The 20,704-nt window shown below is 36.4% G+C and overlaps 1 protein-coding gene across 1 annotated transcript in view; it reads right to left on the bottom strand.

The window, feature by feature from the left end:
* Window positions 1–20,704, bottom strand: part of LOC149778541 (uncharacterized) — a 63,885-nt gene that overhangs the window by 9,773 nt on the left and 33,408 nt on the right. The window contains exons 2-4 of the mRNA XM_089939441.1: window positions 9,916–12,633; window positions 4,104–4,241; window positions 2,554–2,667 (exon numbers count right to left, since the gene is read on the bottom strand). Coding sequence (XP_089795567.1) covers window positions 2,554–2,667; window positions 4,104–4,241; window positions 9,916–12,633 — 2,970 coding nt within the window. The remainder of the gene's footprint in view (window positions 1–2,553; window positions 2,668–4,103; window positions 4,242–9,915; window positions 12,634–20,704) is intronic.

The raw sequence follows: 20,704 nt of genomic DNA, 5'->3' as shown, positions 1-20,704 counted from the left end.
CTATAATTGAAAGGAGGAAGAGTAGACATAGCAGTCGCAAGTTCAGAAAATCCATTACATCAAATCTGGCGACAGTGTGGTTAGTAAAGGTTATGTGTATGTTTGTTGTTAGCTTTAGACGAAGTCCCCCCCCCCCTTGTAAGATATTGAGAAAATTGGATAACAATTAATGAGTCAAACTTGCTGGATCGGAGACATACATGTGATATATCGTAAGGATAGAAGCAGGTGTAATCTGTGTTAGAGACGACAAGCTGGTGCAGTTGAGACATAAGCTTGAGATTAGACTGTCTTTATTAGTACATTTCTGTGTAATTTATGATGATATCTACTATAAGTGTCATGGTCTTAAACTAAGTAATAGAAAAGAGCGAAATCAAACAAGTTTTGCAAAATTCAACAAATAATTTATTTCCTTAGAATACAAAGTGAAAATTTAATAAGAACTTATAGTTATGCGAGTTTAATCCGAAATAGTTCAAAACGTTTTATCACCATTCCTAATGAATAAGGTTTTAATTAACTTCCAGTGGTGTTCGAAATTAGACTCAACGCTGAAGGTGTTGACGTACTTGAAATATCGAATGTACAAGTGTACTAATGGCTTGAAGTGTGATGATGTGCCATTAGTCTTTTGGTGAATTACAAAAAATAATCCAAGGTGTCTTTGTTTGAATCCACTATAATTCCAAGTTAAAGTCTCTGTCCAAAAATATTAATGATGAGCATTTTGTATTTCCAGTGAATAATTTATATGGATAAAGAATTCTATCCCAAATCAAATACACGACTATAAGAATAATTCTGCTCCAATATCTTACAGCACTACTGAGGTCTCAAGTAGCATTTTCCGGAAATAGTATGTCATAAGGGAAATTTATATTCTAGAACAACCTGTTACTAAAATTATAATGAAGAATGTGGTAAACATCAGGTGGACTAGGTAGTTTTATTGGTAAACTCCAATAATCACGACCAAGACCCTAATAAATATATTTGCTTTTATTGATAATAATCCTAATATTATGTCCACATTCATAGGAAAAATATTAGCTATGTATAATTTGTTTACTAAAGCAAACACATCATCCGTGTCTTTTGTCAGGAACACAATGAACTTGATTTTGAAACAAAGGTCAAGTACAAAATAAAATTATCCAAAGTATGGAATTAATTAAATAAAAGAAAACTAACAAACAATGCAAATTAAATATACATAACAGTGTTATACCCATATTTATACTAGTGAGAAGACCAAGTTCGGCTTCAAAATACATCAGTCCAAGAGAAAGAAGTGTTGGCAGGCCGTAATATTGTACATACAATTAAGGGTTTAAAGTGCTGCTTAGATATTTAAATCCCCATAGTTTCGATATCACTGATCTCATGGTGGGTACATCTTTTGTAGGTTATATCAGGCCCAAACAGAGGGGATGAGGACGGGGGAGGAATATGGCCAGAGCCGCAACCCTTCAGTGGTCTGGAAAAGCGTTTTTTTTTAAATACGCAATTCTGAAAATAATTCGCTGCCTACTTAGTTGTCTTTTAAATCTTTATACAGTGAATTATAAGCTTCTTATGGCATTCATTTCCAAATTTCGATATCACCAGGGGATGAGGGCCTAAAACACTCGAAGTGTCCCTAACCTATCTCAGTCTCTGAAGAGACATGGATGACATGATCAGCAAGGTATAGGTCAGTACCAGACTGATTCAGTTCTAACCATCTTCCTGTTCCATGTTGTAAACCTTAACGCCGAACTACACGCTCCAAAAAGAGTTGTTCATAAGCGTTTGAAATAGTTCTAACGCGTCTGTTTTGTTGCCGGTCAGGTGTAACTTAATTTTTTTAAAGATTTGAAAGTAAATGTAAGACATTCAAGTTCATCAAGTTCAAGCCTTTTTTTACGGAAACGAGAAAACTGTATTTGGCCGGAAACTGGAAAACAGTAGTTGGTCGGAAACTAGAAAACTGTATTTGGCCGGAAATTGGCAAACAGTATTTGACAGGAAGCTGGAAAACCGTATTTGGCCGGAAACTAGAAAACTATTTGGCCGGAAGCTGGAAAACTGTAATTGGTTTGATTTTAAAGTGACTTTAAAATATGGTTGAAATAGTGATATATGGAATTGCATCGCGTTTAGAATGTGGCATGTGTATACCAATGGGGGGTGGGTGGGCTGGAAATCAGCATTGCCACTGAAGTGTTACTGTATATATTTGCCTATCAATCAATACGTCGAGTACAGCTGGTAATAACATAGACCCTTATCTGCCCTTGCATAGTTCGCCGGCAGATTAGAACATATGATGTTTGCTGAAGTCATTACTCCTGCATTCAAAACGTGTAAACGTGTAGATAACAGTGCATCGATTTACACACACACACACACACACACACACACACACATATATATATATATATATATATATATATATATATATATATATATATATATATATAGAGAGAGAGAGAGAGAGAGAGAGAGAGAGAGAGAGAGAGACAGACAGACAGACAGACAGACAGACAGAAAGAGAGATTTTTTAATTACCGTTGATGTTCTTATGCTATCCGATACTCCATTCATATTGTTCAACACATCATCGTCTATCATTCCCACGTAACACAGGTTTATACCTCGCTTTGATCGCAGCGAAAATGTTCCCTAAAGTTCAAATCGATGAGCAATGAGGCATCAAGCATAAAGAAAATATTGAATCAATTGAAATATATTTATTCATCCGCGGTGAACATTTTTTTTTTCAATTTGCTGGTGTTTTGCGCAATTGAGAAAACTGTTTTGCTTCAAGAAATTACCAATCCACATTTTCACCACACGCTGCTAGCCCTCTTTTCCTTGGGTAAAAACATTTGTTTTACTCTGAACATATCCACAGTCTTGTATTAAAATTCTCAATTCAATAATTTCGTATTATTTTTAATAAAAGTTCAGAAAGTCGTGGGAATAAATGATTTAGCTATATGCATCATACAATTGTTATATTACAATAAACCCAAACACAACAAACATCACTGTTTATGGATCATTCACTTAGCAAGGAACCGTAAAGATAAATACCGAGTCAATCAACTTTTCAGAAAAAATATAAGCAACAACTATCACATGGACAACGTGTATTGTACAAATTAGGAATATCTTATGTTTAAGGTTTTGTGCTTTTCAGACAAATTAAATTTTAATTATTTTTTAGGAACTTTGAAAAAGTATAACAGTTTCCGTAATGAATATTTGAAATATTATCAAAAGATATTACGTTCTACAATATTTTCTCGACTTTGACATATCCTCAAAATAAACGAACTTTGCAAAATGTATTTGTTATTAAAAAAAGCATCTAACACATTGTCGAAGATCAATACATAACATTCTCATTACTCCGTGTGTTATATTTCTTATTGTTTATTTTCACCCTGAATAGAGCAGTGTTTTACAACCAAATATCTTAGAATCACATACATACATACATACATACATACATACATACATACATACATACATACATATATTAGAACAAAAGTTACGCAAAACAATTTTACTTTCTATTCTATCTAATGAAATTCCATCAAGGCGAAAACTTGTACACCTTAGACTTATTTTCCATAATGGCAATCTAATTGTACTTTTTTAAATTGTCTTTTGAAGGATTTTGTCCAAATAAACTTACAAATTTTACATATTTCATAACACAATGTAAACTCTCTGTCACACACACACACGCGCGCGCGCGCACGCACGGGCGCGCGAGAGTGAATTTCTAATGATCGAATATTACTTGCATATTGCAATGAACATAAGTATATTTAACTTCATAAAACCTATCAGGAATTGGGTTTTGTGTGAAATGTTTCTAATAAGGACTGGTCCACCTTTAAAATAGACATCACGTTGTTCATACTGTGTGTGTGTGTGTGTGTGAGCTTCAAGCATACTGTATACTTCGTCCATTTTTCGCATAGACTGCAAGCCAATTATTTCTAGTGAATTAGGATTTTAATACCAGTCCGAGGTTACACCAACATCTTACCTTTGTGGGCCAATATGGAATACTTCATGGTACATAAAATCAAAATAATTCTTACTGAGTTTCTATCAACGGTTAAGGAAGTCACGACACGATCAAACAGATCTTTGACAACTATTTGCTGGACTCTGGACATCGGCAGGCTGTACTCTTCTGTGTAGGAAGTTCCATCTACAAGCGTCACTCCATACTGAAGCTAGATAAAACATTATTAGTACCGATATTCACCGTGCGATATTACGTGCTTATAAGTCAGGTCTAACTTCAAACTTCACAGACCCAGGTCGCATAAAGCATCGACATATCCAGGTATATGCAGTTTGTTAGGATTAATCAGTAAATCGACCAACATACCTTAGACCCTGAAATACCAACACATTATCCGACATCAGATCTAAGTTTTTTGCAGTTGGATCCGACTTATAAGCGAGCACATACAGTTAACATTATTAATTAGTGGTGCACAGTATTTGGTCTTTGGATATTTGAAAGATAGATGTCTACATATTTGGACTTTGAATATTTGATTCCCCAATATCCCCATACATATTTGGACATTGACCATTTGAATCCCCAACATGAACTTTGGAGATTTGAAGGATAAATATCTACATGCTTGGATATTGAATATCTGTATCCCCAGTATCCACATACATATATGGACATTGAACATTTGAATCCACAATATCCACATATATAGTTGGATATTGAACATCTGAATCCCCAATATCCACATATTTATTTGGATATTGAACATCTGAATCCCCAACATGAACTTTGGAGATTTGAAGGATAGATGTCTACATGCTTGGACGTTGAATATTTGTATCCCCAATATCCACATATATATATGGACATTGAACATTTGAATCCACAATATCCACATATTTATTTGGATATTGAACATCTGAATCCCCAGTATCCACATACATATCTGAACATTGAGCATTTAAATCCCCATTAGCCACAAATATTTGGATACCGAAATCTTAATCTCCAGTATCCTAGTGTTAATGAACATTTGAATCACCATTAATTAATTTATTGATATTAATGAATCAAATGTCCACGATCTCCTGTTGTTTTTTTTATTTGATTTTTCTTACTGATTGATTACGATCAGCAAGTATGCAGACCATTGAAAGTAAGTAAAATGATTTTTCAGAATTAGTGCAAATCAGTTTACAACATATAGAATTTGAATACAACATCACTCATAATCAAAGGGGCTAGTACGGGTACAGAGGGCAAGAAAGGGCTACTACGGGTACAGAAGGAAAGAAATTGTCAGAGAAATTTGGTCACACGTTTCATTTCTTACTTTAAATATGTTATTCATGAGGAAATCTGTTCCTTTATGTATGAATTGCCTTTTCTGGTCTATCTAGAATTATAATCTCTTCTTCCTTAATATAAACAGGTGGATATAAAAGTCAGAAGTGGTAGAGATTTTCTTATTTTGGATCACTTGACCAATTTAAATCGGTTTCATCCGATTTTAGCAAGATAGTGTATTGTGTCATTTAAAATCTCATACATTTCTGTGATAATATTTATGCACCGCTCATGTTGTTTATGTTGATTTGTTTTCTTTCATAAAATTACCCATAAGTCCCTTGATAATTGTATACTTTGGTGATCTCTTTTACACTGACATGCCGAGCCACTCTTACTTCTAAGACAAAAATACCAACGCCATTTGACCATGCTGTATATTGGTTTTGTATCTGATACTGGCATGCAAAGCTATTCAACTGTGCTTATTATTGCCTTTGTGCATTATAAAACCCCGATTGCTTCACGATGTTTCTTCACAATACCCCAAATTATGAGAAAAGAATATTAAAATATGTAAAATCATTAAATACAATGCCTCATGTTAGAATCTTACAGGCATATACCGGGGCCCCGAGTGGCCGAGTGGTCTAAAGCGCTCTCCGCTACGGATCACTGTCATCTCACCTCTGTCTGCGTGGGTTCGAGTCCAAGGCTCGGCTAGCGTGGGTACGTGGGAAAGCCTGCCAGTAGCTTCTCGTGGGTCGGTGGTTCTTCCCTGGGTTTTTCAGGGTTCTTCCTCCACCATTAATACTGGCCGCCATGTCTAGCCTATCGTGTGCTGAAAAATGGCGTTAAACACTACTACAACAACAACAACAGGCATATACCATACTAATTTTAGTTTGGGCTACTAACCTAGCGAGGAAATTCATAAATGTCACCTGTGAATGACAGACCAAATGCTCATGTGAGGTATAAGCAGGTATTCGGTACAACAATAAAAATCATGTCCCGGCTGATTTGACGTGAGACAACTGTGGCAACCACCAGTTATATCGTGATAAGTAAGGACGATGAATTATGTCCCTGTTGCCGTCAAGGTGCAAGTGAATTCCACCGATAGTTACACTCTGGCAATGACAGACCAAATTATGCTAACAGGCTTATGCTAAAACTTATGATAAATGTTAAGGGTTAAATATTCGCACGCATATAAAAAGGAGTGAGAAATAAATAAATAAATAAATAAATATATATATATATATATATATATATATATATATATATATATATATATATATATATATATATATATATATATATATATATATATATATATATATATATATATATATATATATATATATATATATATATATATATATATATATGTATATATATATATATATATATATATAGATAAATAAAATAAATCACCGGACCAGTCAGACTTAGGATTTGAAATTTTTTGGTCTGTTAATCTGCATGGATTTAAAAACTACAACACTTCCATCGGAAACGGACGTCAAACAATTACATAAATAATCGTATTACGAAGCATAAAAACTTCGAATTTCGAAGGTGGATGAGTTTCTAAAATGAAATAGATGTATGAAAAATACGAAGATGTTTAATCATACACATCATTCGATTTGTTTTTATCATCAAACCAGAGAAATACATCAAAAAAGCAACATCAGTAAACAATAAAATGATATACAGATAAACGTGATAAGGCGACTGCGATCTGCACGATTTCACTAGCACGGTAACAACTGGCACAACAGAAGAAGAAAAAAAAAAACAGATTTAGCGGAAAATAGTTACTCTCGATCACAATTGAGTAACAATTAATTAGAGAAATTTTTTAAAGCTGAATCAGAATATTGTACTACCTTTTTCCCCAAACTCATACACATAAGCATTGTCCTTCTTGTTCTCACAAACATGTCAAAATCAAACATACTTAAGAGATAAATGCAACACACTCCAAGCTGCAAAAAACTCATCAGTTTTATAGGCCGAGCATAACGAAAAAGTGCAATAGTCAAAAGTCTAACTGCAAAGCCTGTTCAACATGAACACAACTATGAATCTCTCCAATTTTATAAATTCTTCGGCCCAACATTTTTTTCTCCTATTTAAATGTCAAATAAAGGAGATTATAACAAAATGGTTTTTGCAAGAAACACTGTTAAACAGTTTAAGCATTCAAAGGTTTCATACAGGGCGTGGCTTCAAAAACAAGTCGTTTGCAAGATCAGGATACCGCCTAAGATATATATGGAAGAAATATACATCGCTGTCAGATATCACGGTAGACTTTTTAATTATATGTGGTTTGCTAACCGAGAAAAATAATTCCGTGTATATATATATATATATATATATATATATATATATATATATATATATATATATATATATATATATATTGGTGGGGGTGTTGCTTTGGGTTTGGGGGTTTTGTTAGTCATTGTGTTGCAGCATGTCTTGCATCACGTCCGTTATGCGTTGGTATTTATGATTCAATTCTACCAATGTATAAATGTAGCTCTTTTATAGTGTTTGTTGAGTAGGGCGTTGTCATGATACCAACGGAGTCAACTGCAATCTTGCCCAAATCTGTTCCCATGACGCGCATTGTTCGATGCAACCAATAAGTTCAACTGCATGCAAATTAGTCCTTAATATATTTAAAACGTCGACTTTCGAATATAACTGGTCATGTAATATTATGCAGTTCTTTTTAATTATAATTATTTCAAAATATATTTCACTATTTTGCATGTGTAATTAAATATTTAACCCTTTTCACGCATATTGGGTAACGCCTATTTGCACAGTTGGCCTGCCAACCGTCGAGTGCACCTGGTAACCCTGAAGAACAGTATTCATTGTTCTTTCGTATAGTGAATTAGGAGAGCTGTTGCGCAGTTTCTTTTTTTTTTTGTAAATTAGATGCGATGTCGCTCAATCACTTTAATTGTACAGATAATGTGAAGCTGTTCTATAGAGATGTAAGGTGCGCATGAAACGTGATGACACATAAATGACATATAACCGAATGCAAGATCAACTCAAGTCCTTTAGAAGCAATCTTATGTCATACTCCCCTTTATTGAGCACCTATGAACCCAATCCACTGTCACACTTGAACAAATGGACTGACTGGACTATATAGGTACGTTCAATTATTAATGATGCTAATTTGCTTGTGTACTATTCCTGGCACCATTAATTTTTCATTATTGTATGGTTCTTTTAAATGTGCAGTTTATATTTATATATATATATATCTTTATAAGCATACAATCCCTCTTTCAAGCTTCTTGTACATAAAGAAAAATAAAACTGAACGCAGTTTTTAGTATATTCCATTTTACATTTTCTCATTCGTTAATACAGTTTTGGAAAAAAGACAGAAAAAATAACGTGAGTTCGGACGTGCTATAGTCGGAAATATCTATGTCATTAGATCTTCTGTGCAAATTGTTTTAAAACCACAGCTGAACGATTTATTTTAGCAAGATTGCAAACAAGTTACCTCATTATTGCGTGTACATTTTTGTCTATGTGAAGTATATTTTAAAAAAGAAACAATAACACATAATATAACATGTTTGGACTGCAGCTTAACCTACATTTATAATTTAAAAGACAGATTTTTTAACTTTTCATAACAAACATAAGCATTTAATCCGTCATTATTAAGTATAAACCATAAATGTGCTCTCCAGCTGTTTATTATGCTAGTAGCCAAAGCTTAAAAACCTCTAAAATTCAGTGTATTTATGTCTCTGAAATACAGTGTCAATGGGTTTCACCTTCAATATATATCTAGCATTCAATGTCAATATATCTCTAAAATTCAACGTCAAAGACACCACCATTGCATATTATCGTCCAGGGAGTTTTGTTTAAAAATAGGAGTGGTGAAGAAATGCTATAGTATATGCGATACAAGAATTTAATTGGAAACAGAACGGTCTGACTAAGAAAAGGATTAAACCAGTAAAAAAGTTTAATGGTACAGGACTTGAGCAGCTATGCAGCTTTCCAAGATCATCTCATGATACAGCAAAATGCAAAAATGATCTGTGTGTGTGTGTGTGTGTGTGTGTGTGTGTGTTGGAGCGCCAATTGATAGAAAGGATGTTGGTTTGATATGTTTTAAGATAGATAGATAGATAGATAGATAGATAGATAGATAGATAGATAGATAGATAGATAGATAGATAGATAGATAGATGGATGGATGGATGGATGGATGGATGGATGGATTGATGCTGTCATTAGAAAACTTTAACAATATTGGAGATGACCAAAATAAAAGATTGTTGCGAAGGCTTGATAAAGATGAAATTTCCTATCCTAATCTGCATTACTAAATCCATGTTAAATGACTTCAGAAAATAATGAGAGTGTATCTTTAATTCTCTCATCCACCAGAAGCAAGTATTCAAGTGCCTTATGATGCTTGTTTCTTTGTCAGTTATTGCATTAATGGGCTTCAGTAAAGGCGATTTAATGTCCAACAAGTCAGTGATATTTAATGTAACGGATTATAAATGAACACCATAGATACACACCTGAGCAGGTCTGCTGCTGATTACTGCTGTCCATCCCTGCCCTTGTGCAGTACCAATTTCGGCTGGAGGCTCCGGTTGGGCAGGCTGCGGTTGTTGCCAGTGTTGCTGCTGTTGTAATCCATGCTGCTGTCCATGTTGTTCTTGGGGTTGTTGTGGTTGACCATGTTGCCATACACTTTGTTGTTGTGCCGGTTGAGGCTGTGCTGGTTGGTGTTGCCATTGTGGTTGCTGCTGGATAGGCTGTGGTGGTGGTTGTGGTTGAGTTTGCCAACTACTTTGCTGTAATAACTGTTGCGATGTTTGTTGCCAGCTTGTTTGCTGAGGTACGGATTGTGGCTCAGATTGCGATGCCCATTGATTTGTTGAGTCTGTTTGCTGTTGTGATAAACCTGGTGGCTGTGGATTCCACTGAGACGAAGAAGTTCCTTGTTGTCCACTCAGTTGTCGGGAAAAGCTCTGTTCCTGTACCAATTGACCTTGTTGTGGTGGAGACTGTGATAACACCCTCTGCGCTTGATCTGATGACGGAGGTTGCGTCAAGGCAGATGGATGATGTTGAAGTTGGCTTTGTGAAATCAATTGATTTTGCACGGATTGCGATGCTTGCTGTCCCCATGCGTTTCCTTGGTTAGGTGAACCAGAATTAGAGAACTGGGCAGGATCATGATAATAGTGTTCCCAAGCAGCGTCCCAAGAAGTCTGAGGAAAAAAATTGGTAGACGGCAGAAATCCCACCTGTGACGGTGTCGTATACAGAAAATTGAGTTGGCTTTGAGAATTACTAGGTTGGCCTAAATTCACAGGGGGCATTCTTGTGCCTGCGGGTAGCTGAGAATTATCGTGCATGTTTTCCCTTCCAGTGACAGACTGTGCTGTTGTTTCCGCTTGCAGTATCGCATCCTGTTTAACGGTGACAGGTGGTGGTATTACTTCGGGGGCAAGTTGTAATAATGGAACGGCGGCAGGTGGTGGTTCTGTTTCGGTGGCAAACTGTGTCAATGGAATTGCGGCAGGTGGTGGTATTGCTTCGGAGGTAAGTTGTACTGATGGAATGGCGGATGGTGACGATATTGATTTGGAAGGAAGTTGTTGAAATTGCCCAGTAAAGTGTGGTATCTCTCCTCCTGTTGGCGGTAATGAATTTAGCCGAAAAGAAGTCCTGTTACCACCATCTGGATGGCCAAGTAGGACATAATTTGCAGGAATTTTCTGTTGATTATCTGGTACTACGTGACTTGTTTGAGTGAGACTCCATGCGGGCGCTGGTGGAGGTGATCCCATATTTACTTGTGACGGAGAATTAACTGGCAGTGCTGGGAGCGGTTGTGGAGGCACTGGAGGGGGTCCCATATTTGCTTGTGATGGAGGATTAACCGGCAATGCTGGGAGCGATTGTGGAGGCGCTGGAGGGGGTCCCATATTTGCTTGTGATGGAGGATTAACCGGCAATGCTGGGAGCGATTGGGGAGGCAGCGGAGGGGGTCCCATATTTGCATGTGATGGAGGATTAACCGGCAATGCTGGGAGCGATTGGGGAGGCAGTGGAGGGGGTCCCATATTTGCTTGTGATGGAGAATTAACCGGCAATGCTGAGAGCGGTTGTGGAGGTATCGGTGGGGCAAGGTGTTGGGTCCCAACCTCCCATGCTGGGGATAGTGGCTCCTGAACTGGAGGTTCTTCTGTCCACGATACAGCAGCTTGTGGTACGACAGGATGTGTCCATGTCTGAGGATGCTGAGGAGAAAGTCCGGACCAGGTTCTAGGCTGACCCCACGTCTGATGCTGCTGAACAGATGACACTGGAAACAATGGCTGAAGAGGTTGAATAGGCTGAAGATTCTGTACCACTGGTGATTGAGGCACGTTCTGTGATAAATCTGAAGTGTGCAGGGCTGTTTGCGCATGGAAAGTGGGAGGCACATGATGCGACGGTGGTGGTGGTGGCACTGGTTGTGAAGGTAGTTGTGGTGGCACTGGCTGTGAAGGTGGTTGTGGTGGCACTGGTTGTGAAGGTGGTTGTTGTGGCACTGGTTGTGAAGGTGGTTGTGGTGGTGAATGTGCTATTATTCTTGACTGTGATTGCTGAAAATGAGAAGCAATTGCTGTTTGTGTGGTTGCTGGGTTCCAAGCAGATTGTTGCTGTGATGGCTGTCCCACAGAAACTTGCAATACTGGGGCAACTGGGTCTACTCTGTGCTGAGAAGACGAAGTATGTTGGGTTAATTCTGGCAAACGCTGATCCAGTGAGGGTGCAATATTTGACTCCGGCTGGTACCACCAGTCGAGATTCCAATCAGGTGCCAAACTTTGTAAGGAAATAACTGATGGTGAATGAATGATGAATTGGTCTTGTGGCAGTGCTCGTTGAGAAGCTCTGGTCTGCTGATCTCTAATATGCACTGACCCAACCACTGACTGCCCCTGATGTGGAGTGTTTCCAAAATCTAATGGACCTCCACCAAGTACACTAAATGTGTCCTGTGTTCCAGTTTGGTCTGTCCAAAATTGCTGATGTGGTTGTTGTTGGTGTTGTTGTTGCTGTTGAACTTGCCCGCGTGAGACAGCACCCAATATAATTGACGTGGCACGATCAGCATGGCCTCGGCCACCAACCTGGGAACTCGACCATGCTGCGTTAGGGCTATCGGGTACATTTGGTAAGGACCAGCCTGGGATCTGACCGTGCACATTTATTATTAGCAACCAGCACAAGATAACCTATGACAAGAAAAGAAATTAACATAAATGTTCACTACAAGATTCCAATAATGTCCCTTCTGGACTCATGACAATGTTATTGAAGTTATTTTTGGACAATATTATAATGAACAATTTGATAGAGATATGGAATGTGAACTTTATATGGGATCATGATAGCCGGAATAATTTATCGGTCTGCTTCGCAAAGGTATGTTAATTAATGTAAATGTGAACACGTCAACTGTGCCAAGGCGATAAATCTGACAAATGACAAAACTCCATTGTACTGGGGAGATTTACATATTTTTGCTGGGCGCCTTCAAGTTTAATTACTTCAAAATTTCTATAGCAGTAGTAGCACAAAATAATAATAATAATAATAATAATAATAATAATAATAATAATAATAATAACAGAAGAAGTAGTAGAAGAAGAAGAAGAAGAAGAAAGAAGAAGAGCAACTAGAATAAGAACAAAAATAACATAACCTATATAAGCAGCATAATGGTCCAAGGTAATTACTTCAATTTTTTATACTATTGGTAGTAAATAATAATAATAATAATAATAATAATAATAATAATAATGATAATAATAATAATAACAGCAGAAGAAGGAGAAGAAGAAGAAGAAAGAGGAAGAGCAACTAGAATAAGAACAAAAATAACATAACCTAATATAAGTAGCATAGTGGTCCAAGGTAATTACTTCTAAATGAAATAAAGTTCCGGTATCGATCTCGAGCAATGTATTTATTTATTTATTTATTTATTTATTCAGGGGAAGGGGTTACTACAGTGCAAATAACTCTACACCCAGTGGTATACTGCGTTTAGCCATTGGAAAGGTAACCTTTGTAAACAATTGATAACAGGATGTTAACTATGGGTATATTTTACGGCAACCTACTGTATTGTCGAAAACTGGACGTTTTCTGACACACTGAAAATTCATCATGTAGTTATGTAATCTATTCCTGGTCTGTAATTGGAAATCCGACAAACTGATTATATTTAAAAAGTTACAACGAGAAGGACATTGATAACAGAAAATATATACTCACTGGTAGATTATTAGTTAAGATTGTAACGGAGTTGGGCCAGTCAGATTATACCAAACAAAACCAGACAGACATATTTTGCTGTACCATCATGGGTATGAGAACATTAAATCATCAAAGTTAAAAAGTCATTTGAATAGCTAGACTTGAGCATGCTACATCACAGTTGTTAAAACATTACTGTAAAACAGACTAATTTGTTGGTTGTAACATATTTAAATACCAGCCAAACTAAGAAGATAATTAGTGGAGATTAAATTGACCATTGGTGAACATAACACAAAATATTGCGAGGGGATAACAATTTTACAGTTTATTGACTGTGATATTGAGTGTTACTTCAATTTTAGAAGCATGCATATTCTAAACTCACTCCTGACGTTTTTTTTTTTTTTTGTTCTTGTTTTTGTTTATTTCATGTCAAACATGCTTTTGCTAATTTTCTAAACAAACTAACGAACAGTTTTGATAGTAAAAATATTCTTAGCAAATTGTATTCCTTTTTTTTTTTAAATAATCATAAGCTTGAGTGCATTGTAATTTGGTTCATTGAAAGTACAATAGGACGTATGAAGACACCCATCTAGGTGGTAGAGCAAGATGAGTACAGACAATGTTTATTCTACATGCTTATTCTACATTTCAATTTTGATAGGAAATAAGCAAATGTACAAGATGGATGTTTGATAGAATTAAATATTTATTATTAGCATATTAGAGTAACTACAAAGCCTCAGGGAAATCACATAAATATATTTTTATAAAAGCATTTAAAGAAGAAAACGGTCTATGTCAACGTCAAAAATATTTTGAACCCAAACGATTTTTTTATGCTGAGGAATCTGTAATAAATACACTTATGAATCAGAAATATATCTTCAAAGTACAATTTAGATAGAAATCGAAATCGATTTAAACAATATCCGGTGAATATAGAGGACATTAAACATATATATAATTTACTGCATATTTGAGGTGGTTTATGTAGTAAAATTCCCAAACTATCAACGTCTGAAACAAAATCGGGAGTGGCCGAGTGGTCTAAAGCGCTCTCCGTTACGGATCACTGCCATCTCACCTCTGTCTGCGAGGGTTCGAGTCTAAGATTCAGCCAATGTGGGTATGTGAGAAAGCTTGCCAGGAGCTTATCGTAGGTCGGTGGTTCTTTCTGGGGTTTTCCCGGGTTCTTCCTCCACCATTAATACTGGCCGCCATACATAGCCTATCGTGTGCTGAAAAATGGCGTTAAACCCAACAACAACAAAGTCCGGATTTTATTTATTATGATTTATAATGCATCATCGTGTCGGAAGCACAAACTTGTTAAAGTAATAATGACGATGTTTCTTTGGTGCACCGAAGAGGTGCGGAGAGCTGAAGGCAAGATATGATAACGGAATAATGCCTTTAATGATAAAATATATCGGACAATATAACAATCCAAGCAAATTCCATCAACGTTTTTCTTTGTACTTCATCTCAATTCCAAAAAGATATAAATCAGTATTTTACAGGGGTGTATATAGCAACGATGACAAATCTATTTCAGTGAGCAATTTTTTATTATTTTAAATAATACTTACATTAATAAAAAAGGAAATAGTATTTGGAAGGACAACTATGTTTTAGTTCATGAGACAATTATATAACATGGCTGTCTATAAGTTTAAGTCATGAAAACTTGTGAGAAAAACTGATACGTTTCAAAGTCCTGACATAAAATACTTGAGAAGAGACACTTACCCATACTAATAGTTGGGTAACCTTAAATTGTTTCATGAACCAGTTAAATCACTAATACTAGTACTTTTACTCATCACTTAATGATTGAAGCATATCATATGTCGACTACTCCTATGGGAATGAACGCATGGAGCATATCATATGACGACTACTCGCATGTAAATGAACGCATGGAGCATATCATGTGACGACTACTCGTATGTAAATGAACGCAATGAGCATATCATATGACGACTACTCGTATGTAAATGAACGCATGGAGCATTTTACTTTCAAACACTTTCAAATACATGAAAGGTTCGTCACAAAGGCAAACAGATGATGTCCAAATTTTTTTTACAAGTCAGTATCAAAAAGTATAAACTTGACCCTGATCAGGATTGTAATATACCAGCACTGTTGCATGGTGCAATTTGAATATATCGGGCGTAGAACTTGAACTTCAAGCAGACGACAAGGGAGCAAACAATGAACACATTAGGTGGATAGAATACAATTTCTTTAAAATACCAGAAGATTATCACAATAGTTTGCAAGTGCATTCAGACATTCTATTACACTTGGTCGACCATTTAAAGGACTATACTTTAGTTAAAGATGATCTTAAACGGACATGAACATTATTTAAACGAGTTGCAGAACGTGTTGAGAGATGATAAATTTCAAGTATTTGAATCCTCTACTATAAGTTATGGTGCTAAATACTTATTTAAATAATTATGCTACAAACAGGGACAGTAACTTATAGTAGCTTATAGGCATAACGGTACCAAATGTACAACCCCAGGTGGGCGGAGAATAAGGTGTAGGGAACATTGTATACAAAATAAACATTTTTTTGTTGTTGTTGTTGTAGGGTTTAACGCCATTTTGCAGCACACGATAGGCTATACATGGCGGCCAGTATTAATGGTGGAGGAAGAACCCGGCAAAACCCCCGGAAAGAACCACCGACCCACGAGAAGCTACTGGCAAGATTTCTCACATACCAACATTGGCTGAATCCGAGACTCGAACCCACGCAGACAGAGGTGCAAAAATAAACAACAACACCAGCTATGATTGGAACATTATGTATGTAAGGGATGTATTTCAAGTTAGGCTTTTAAAAAAGGTGAGCCTCTTGGCAACATATGAGATTATGTTAATTCATATCAAGATCATATTTTGTATTTTTTTATGATTTTTAAAAATGTGGTACACATGGCTGAAAATGTGCCTCTTGTGAGTAGATAACTCTTACCCCTGTCGAGTTCCAGCAGAGTTATCTCTCTCAAATGCAATGGAGTACCTTGTTTTGTCCATGTCAAATTGAAAATATAACAATGTTCTCTGTGACAGTGTGTGACATGAATGCTGATGTAGGATAGAAAGTATATTTGTTTCACAAAACATTAGCATTCAGGTCTATGTAAAAACAATTGGTACCGTGATACCATAAGCAGCACACATACATTTATCTGCGCCGTGATCATTTATTGTGCAAGAAAAAAAATTCAAAGTCATAACCACTAATTGTCGTCATAGTTTGTCCTGTTTAGAAATTTTGAATTTATTTGCAGTTTAGTCATTGGTTTGTGGTTCAGTAATTTTATTTTGTCATTTTATGACATATTACTGAATCTGGCTGGTCTTGTAATTCTCTAATATTGATTTTTCAATTTTCTTACAAGAGCTGGTGGTATAAAAAATACGACTGTCTGATTTACATTGGATTAATCTGGTTTCTTAGGCTCAGTTCTCACAGTTCTCACATATCCTTATCACTTTGATTCTGAAAACAATCGCATTAATCAAAATACTTGTAAATTCTGAAAAGCAAAGATGGGTGAACTTCTAGACCTTCTGTCTTCAGCCTTCTTTTAGTTTACAAATCTTGTTGTTCTAGGGTTTAACGCCATTTTCAGCACAAGATAGGCTATACATGGCGACCAGTATAACTGGTGGACGAAGAACCCTGGAAAACCCAGGGAAGAACCACCGACCCACGAGAAGCTACTGGCAGGCTTTCCCACATGCCCACGCTAGCCGAGCATTGGACTCGAACCCACGCAGACAGAGGTGAGATGGCAGTGATCCGTAACGGTGAGCGCTTTAGACCACTCGGCCACTCGGGGCACCTTGTTTACAAATATGTGTGGATGTTTTCGTGAATTGTGTTAGCATGAATTTGCATGAATCGCACTATGTTTTTCCTTTCACTTAAAGTTTGGCTTCCTTTTAATTTAGAATATTTGGATAATAAATCACCGACTGTATGGTTCAGTGTTCAGATCAAAGTCGATAGGAAAAGTATACTTATAAAGGAAAACAAATGTTTGGTGCAGATATATTTATTTAATGAATGAAATCTGTGGATATTTATCATATGCACATAGTATAGATAAAAATTATATCAATATTAATATTTTAGACTTCAGAGAAAATGATATAATTTTAATATTTTAGGCTACATAAAAATGACAAAATAATATTATTTTATGCAACCGAGAAAATGATATAAATATTAATATGTTAGAATTCAGAAGAATGATATAAATATTAATATTTTAGACTTCAGAAAAAATTATACAAATATTAATAATTTAGACGATAATTAATTGCACATGACGTTCAAGCAACTTTTTACGACAAGGGAAATTTGAGATACTCCCTATAGTCAAATTACATTTAAATATTACATACAAATAAATATTGAGGGAAAATAAAGAATGAAAACACATTATTAATTGTTGATAGGATAGGAAAGACGGGATTAATTTCTTTAAAGAGAAAAGGGAAGAAACGAATTTGGATTTATTGATAGTGAGAAACGATAAGTTATATTTAGATCGTCAACTACGGTATGATAGTTTCCATTCGGTGCAAAATGGTAATGATAAATCTCTCTCCCTTTCTTTTCTCTCTCAGCAATAACACTATATATGTGTGTGTGTGTGTTAGCTATGTTACTTTTTCGTACAACTAGTATGGGATGGATCTCCTACCCATGTACATCCATGTAAATCATTGTTTTATTTAAAAATCTACATGCTGGTTTCTAGAGGGGGCTGATATAAATAGTATACGAGAATGTCCATCCGTTTATATTCACGCCATTAAATCATTATGGAAGTTTCCGCCTAGACTGGTTCTGGTATTGATCATTCTGATCTTTATCATCTGAAAGTCCCGATTTGACCCTAATTTCACTCTTGGGGCAAGATTAGACAATTGCACTTCTGCCTTGACGGAGATATAATAACATAAGAATCGATATTCAACGGTGAGCAAGTTTCAGAAGTTGTAAGCTACAATAGAAATAATACGTACATGCGATTACACGATACATGCATGCATACCTTTTGGTTGTTGTTGTTGTAGGGTTTAACGCCATTTTTCAGCACACGATAGGCTATACATGGCGGCCAGTATTGATGGTGGAGGAAGAACCCGGAAAACCCCAGAAAGAACCACCGACCCACGAGAAGCTACTGGCAAGCTTTCTCACATAACCACATTAGCCGAATCCGAGACTCGAACCCACACAGACAGATGTGAGATGGCAGTGATCCGTAACGGAGAGCGCTTTAGACCACTCGGCCACTCGGGGCCCCCATACCTTTTGGAGATCATGTACAGCACATTTCTATCCAAAATACTGTTAAAGTATTCATCTCAATGTTGGTTTATACAGTTGATATTTGGACGAGTTTAAATTTATCCCTCAAGTGTCACGACCGCTTCGGTGGCCTAGTGTTTAAAGCGTCTATCTCTGATGCAGGGAGTAACGGGTTCGAACCCCGGCCGAGTCATACCAAAGATTTATAAAAATTGTACTAAGAGCTACCTCGCTAGGCGCTCAGCATTAAGAGGTTAGTGTTAGGACTGGTCAGCCCGGTATCAGGATAATGTGGCTGGGTGGGACATCGTGCTACGTGTCTGCGGCATAATGCCCCAGTGCTAGACATCACTATAAACTGTCACACTTCAGACATCGTAGAGATATGACTGAAAATTTGTTAAAGCTACGTGAAAAATCCAAATCTCTCTCTCTCTCTCACACGCGCGCGCGCGCACACACACACACACACACACACACACACACACACCTCAAGTGTCACGTGGATGATGATAAGTTTTAAAATGGCAAGACAAGGGGTGTTGTTAAGGCCTGAAGGGTACTCTTTTTCCAAGCGATTACTACACAATGTTATCTTTATCTTAGTTTCGCAATAATTTTGCTCCCACATTTCACATGGTCTTTTTTGCGGGATAATCTTAAGGACTAGGAGTTGGCGTTAGATTTATCTTGCAAGCACTGGGCCAAAAATAGTGCAACACAGCACCACCTGGCGGGAGAATAAACAGCTGCAGTCCTTCAAGGAACGAGTACACAAATAACATTTTCTTCTGAGAAAATATGGTAAGGCACCGTGTATGACATAAGTAGCTTTGGTAAGACTAATGCATCAGTCATGCACAACTATGACACATGGAAAATGTACAATATGATGGATGAATGAGCAAACACAAAGATAACTATATAACTCCAACCCTCGCATGTAGACCACGAGACATGACAACAGACGAAAATTAAGTGGTATCAAGGTAAAAATATAAAGACAGACTATAAACCGCACAGCACACCAACCAAAAAGGGCAGTACTATTATGAAATCAAATTAACGGCATTATGGAAACAAGGGTTACAGATATACACATTCTGAAAGTGGATAAACGTTTAATCCTCGATTGATGCAAATTAGTTCTAGAATTAAAAGATATGCAACCTTAGTTGAAAGACGCTTAGCGCAATAATAGAATAAGTGACAAAGATTCCGGTAGCAACGGAAATATTAAGAAATACATCGAGATAAGTGGGGACGTAATAGAAAAGGTCTGTTTTGTATAAGGTCTTTGAAAAGAGTGCTTCTAAGTATTTGCACAATTATATTGCTTAACATAATTTGATTGCACCTAATCAGTCAGGCTTTAAATCATTTATAAAAAATATATAATACGATTTGTTTTGCACTCGACTGTGTAAAGGAAGTTAGAACTGTTTTCTTACGTATAAGTAACGCGTTTTCTCGTGCTTGGCATTCCGGATTACTTGACAGTCTTACAAAGATCGGCATTCAGTGCAGTTTGCCTTTGTGGTTAAAACATTATTTATCGTTAAACAAGCATAATAAAGTTGTCTTGAATTCCAGATTCTGGCATTTTTAAACTACCAATGTACGAGTTCCTAAAGGAAAGACCCATGGACCATTATTATTTTAGTATACTTAAATGGTATCGTAAG

The sequence above is a fragment of the Sinohyriopsis cumingii genome, chromosome 17, assembly GCF_028554795.1.
Source record: "Sinohyriopsis cumingii isolate HCF-2022 chromosome 17, ASM2855479v2, whole genome shotgun sequence".
In the NCBI taxonomy this organism is placed as follows: Eukaryota; Metazoa; Mollusca; class Bivalvia; order Unionida; family Unionidae; genus Sinohyriopsis; species Sinohyriopsis cumingii.
This window is presented reverse-complemented; position numbering and strand designations above follow the sequence as displayed.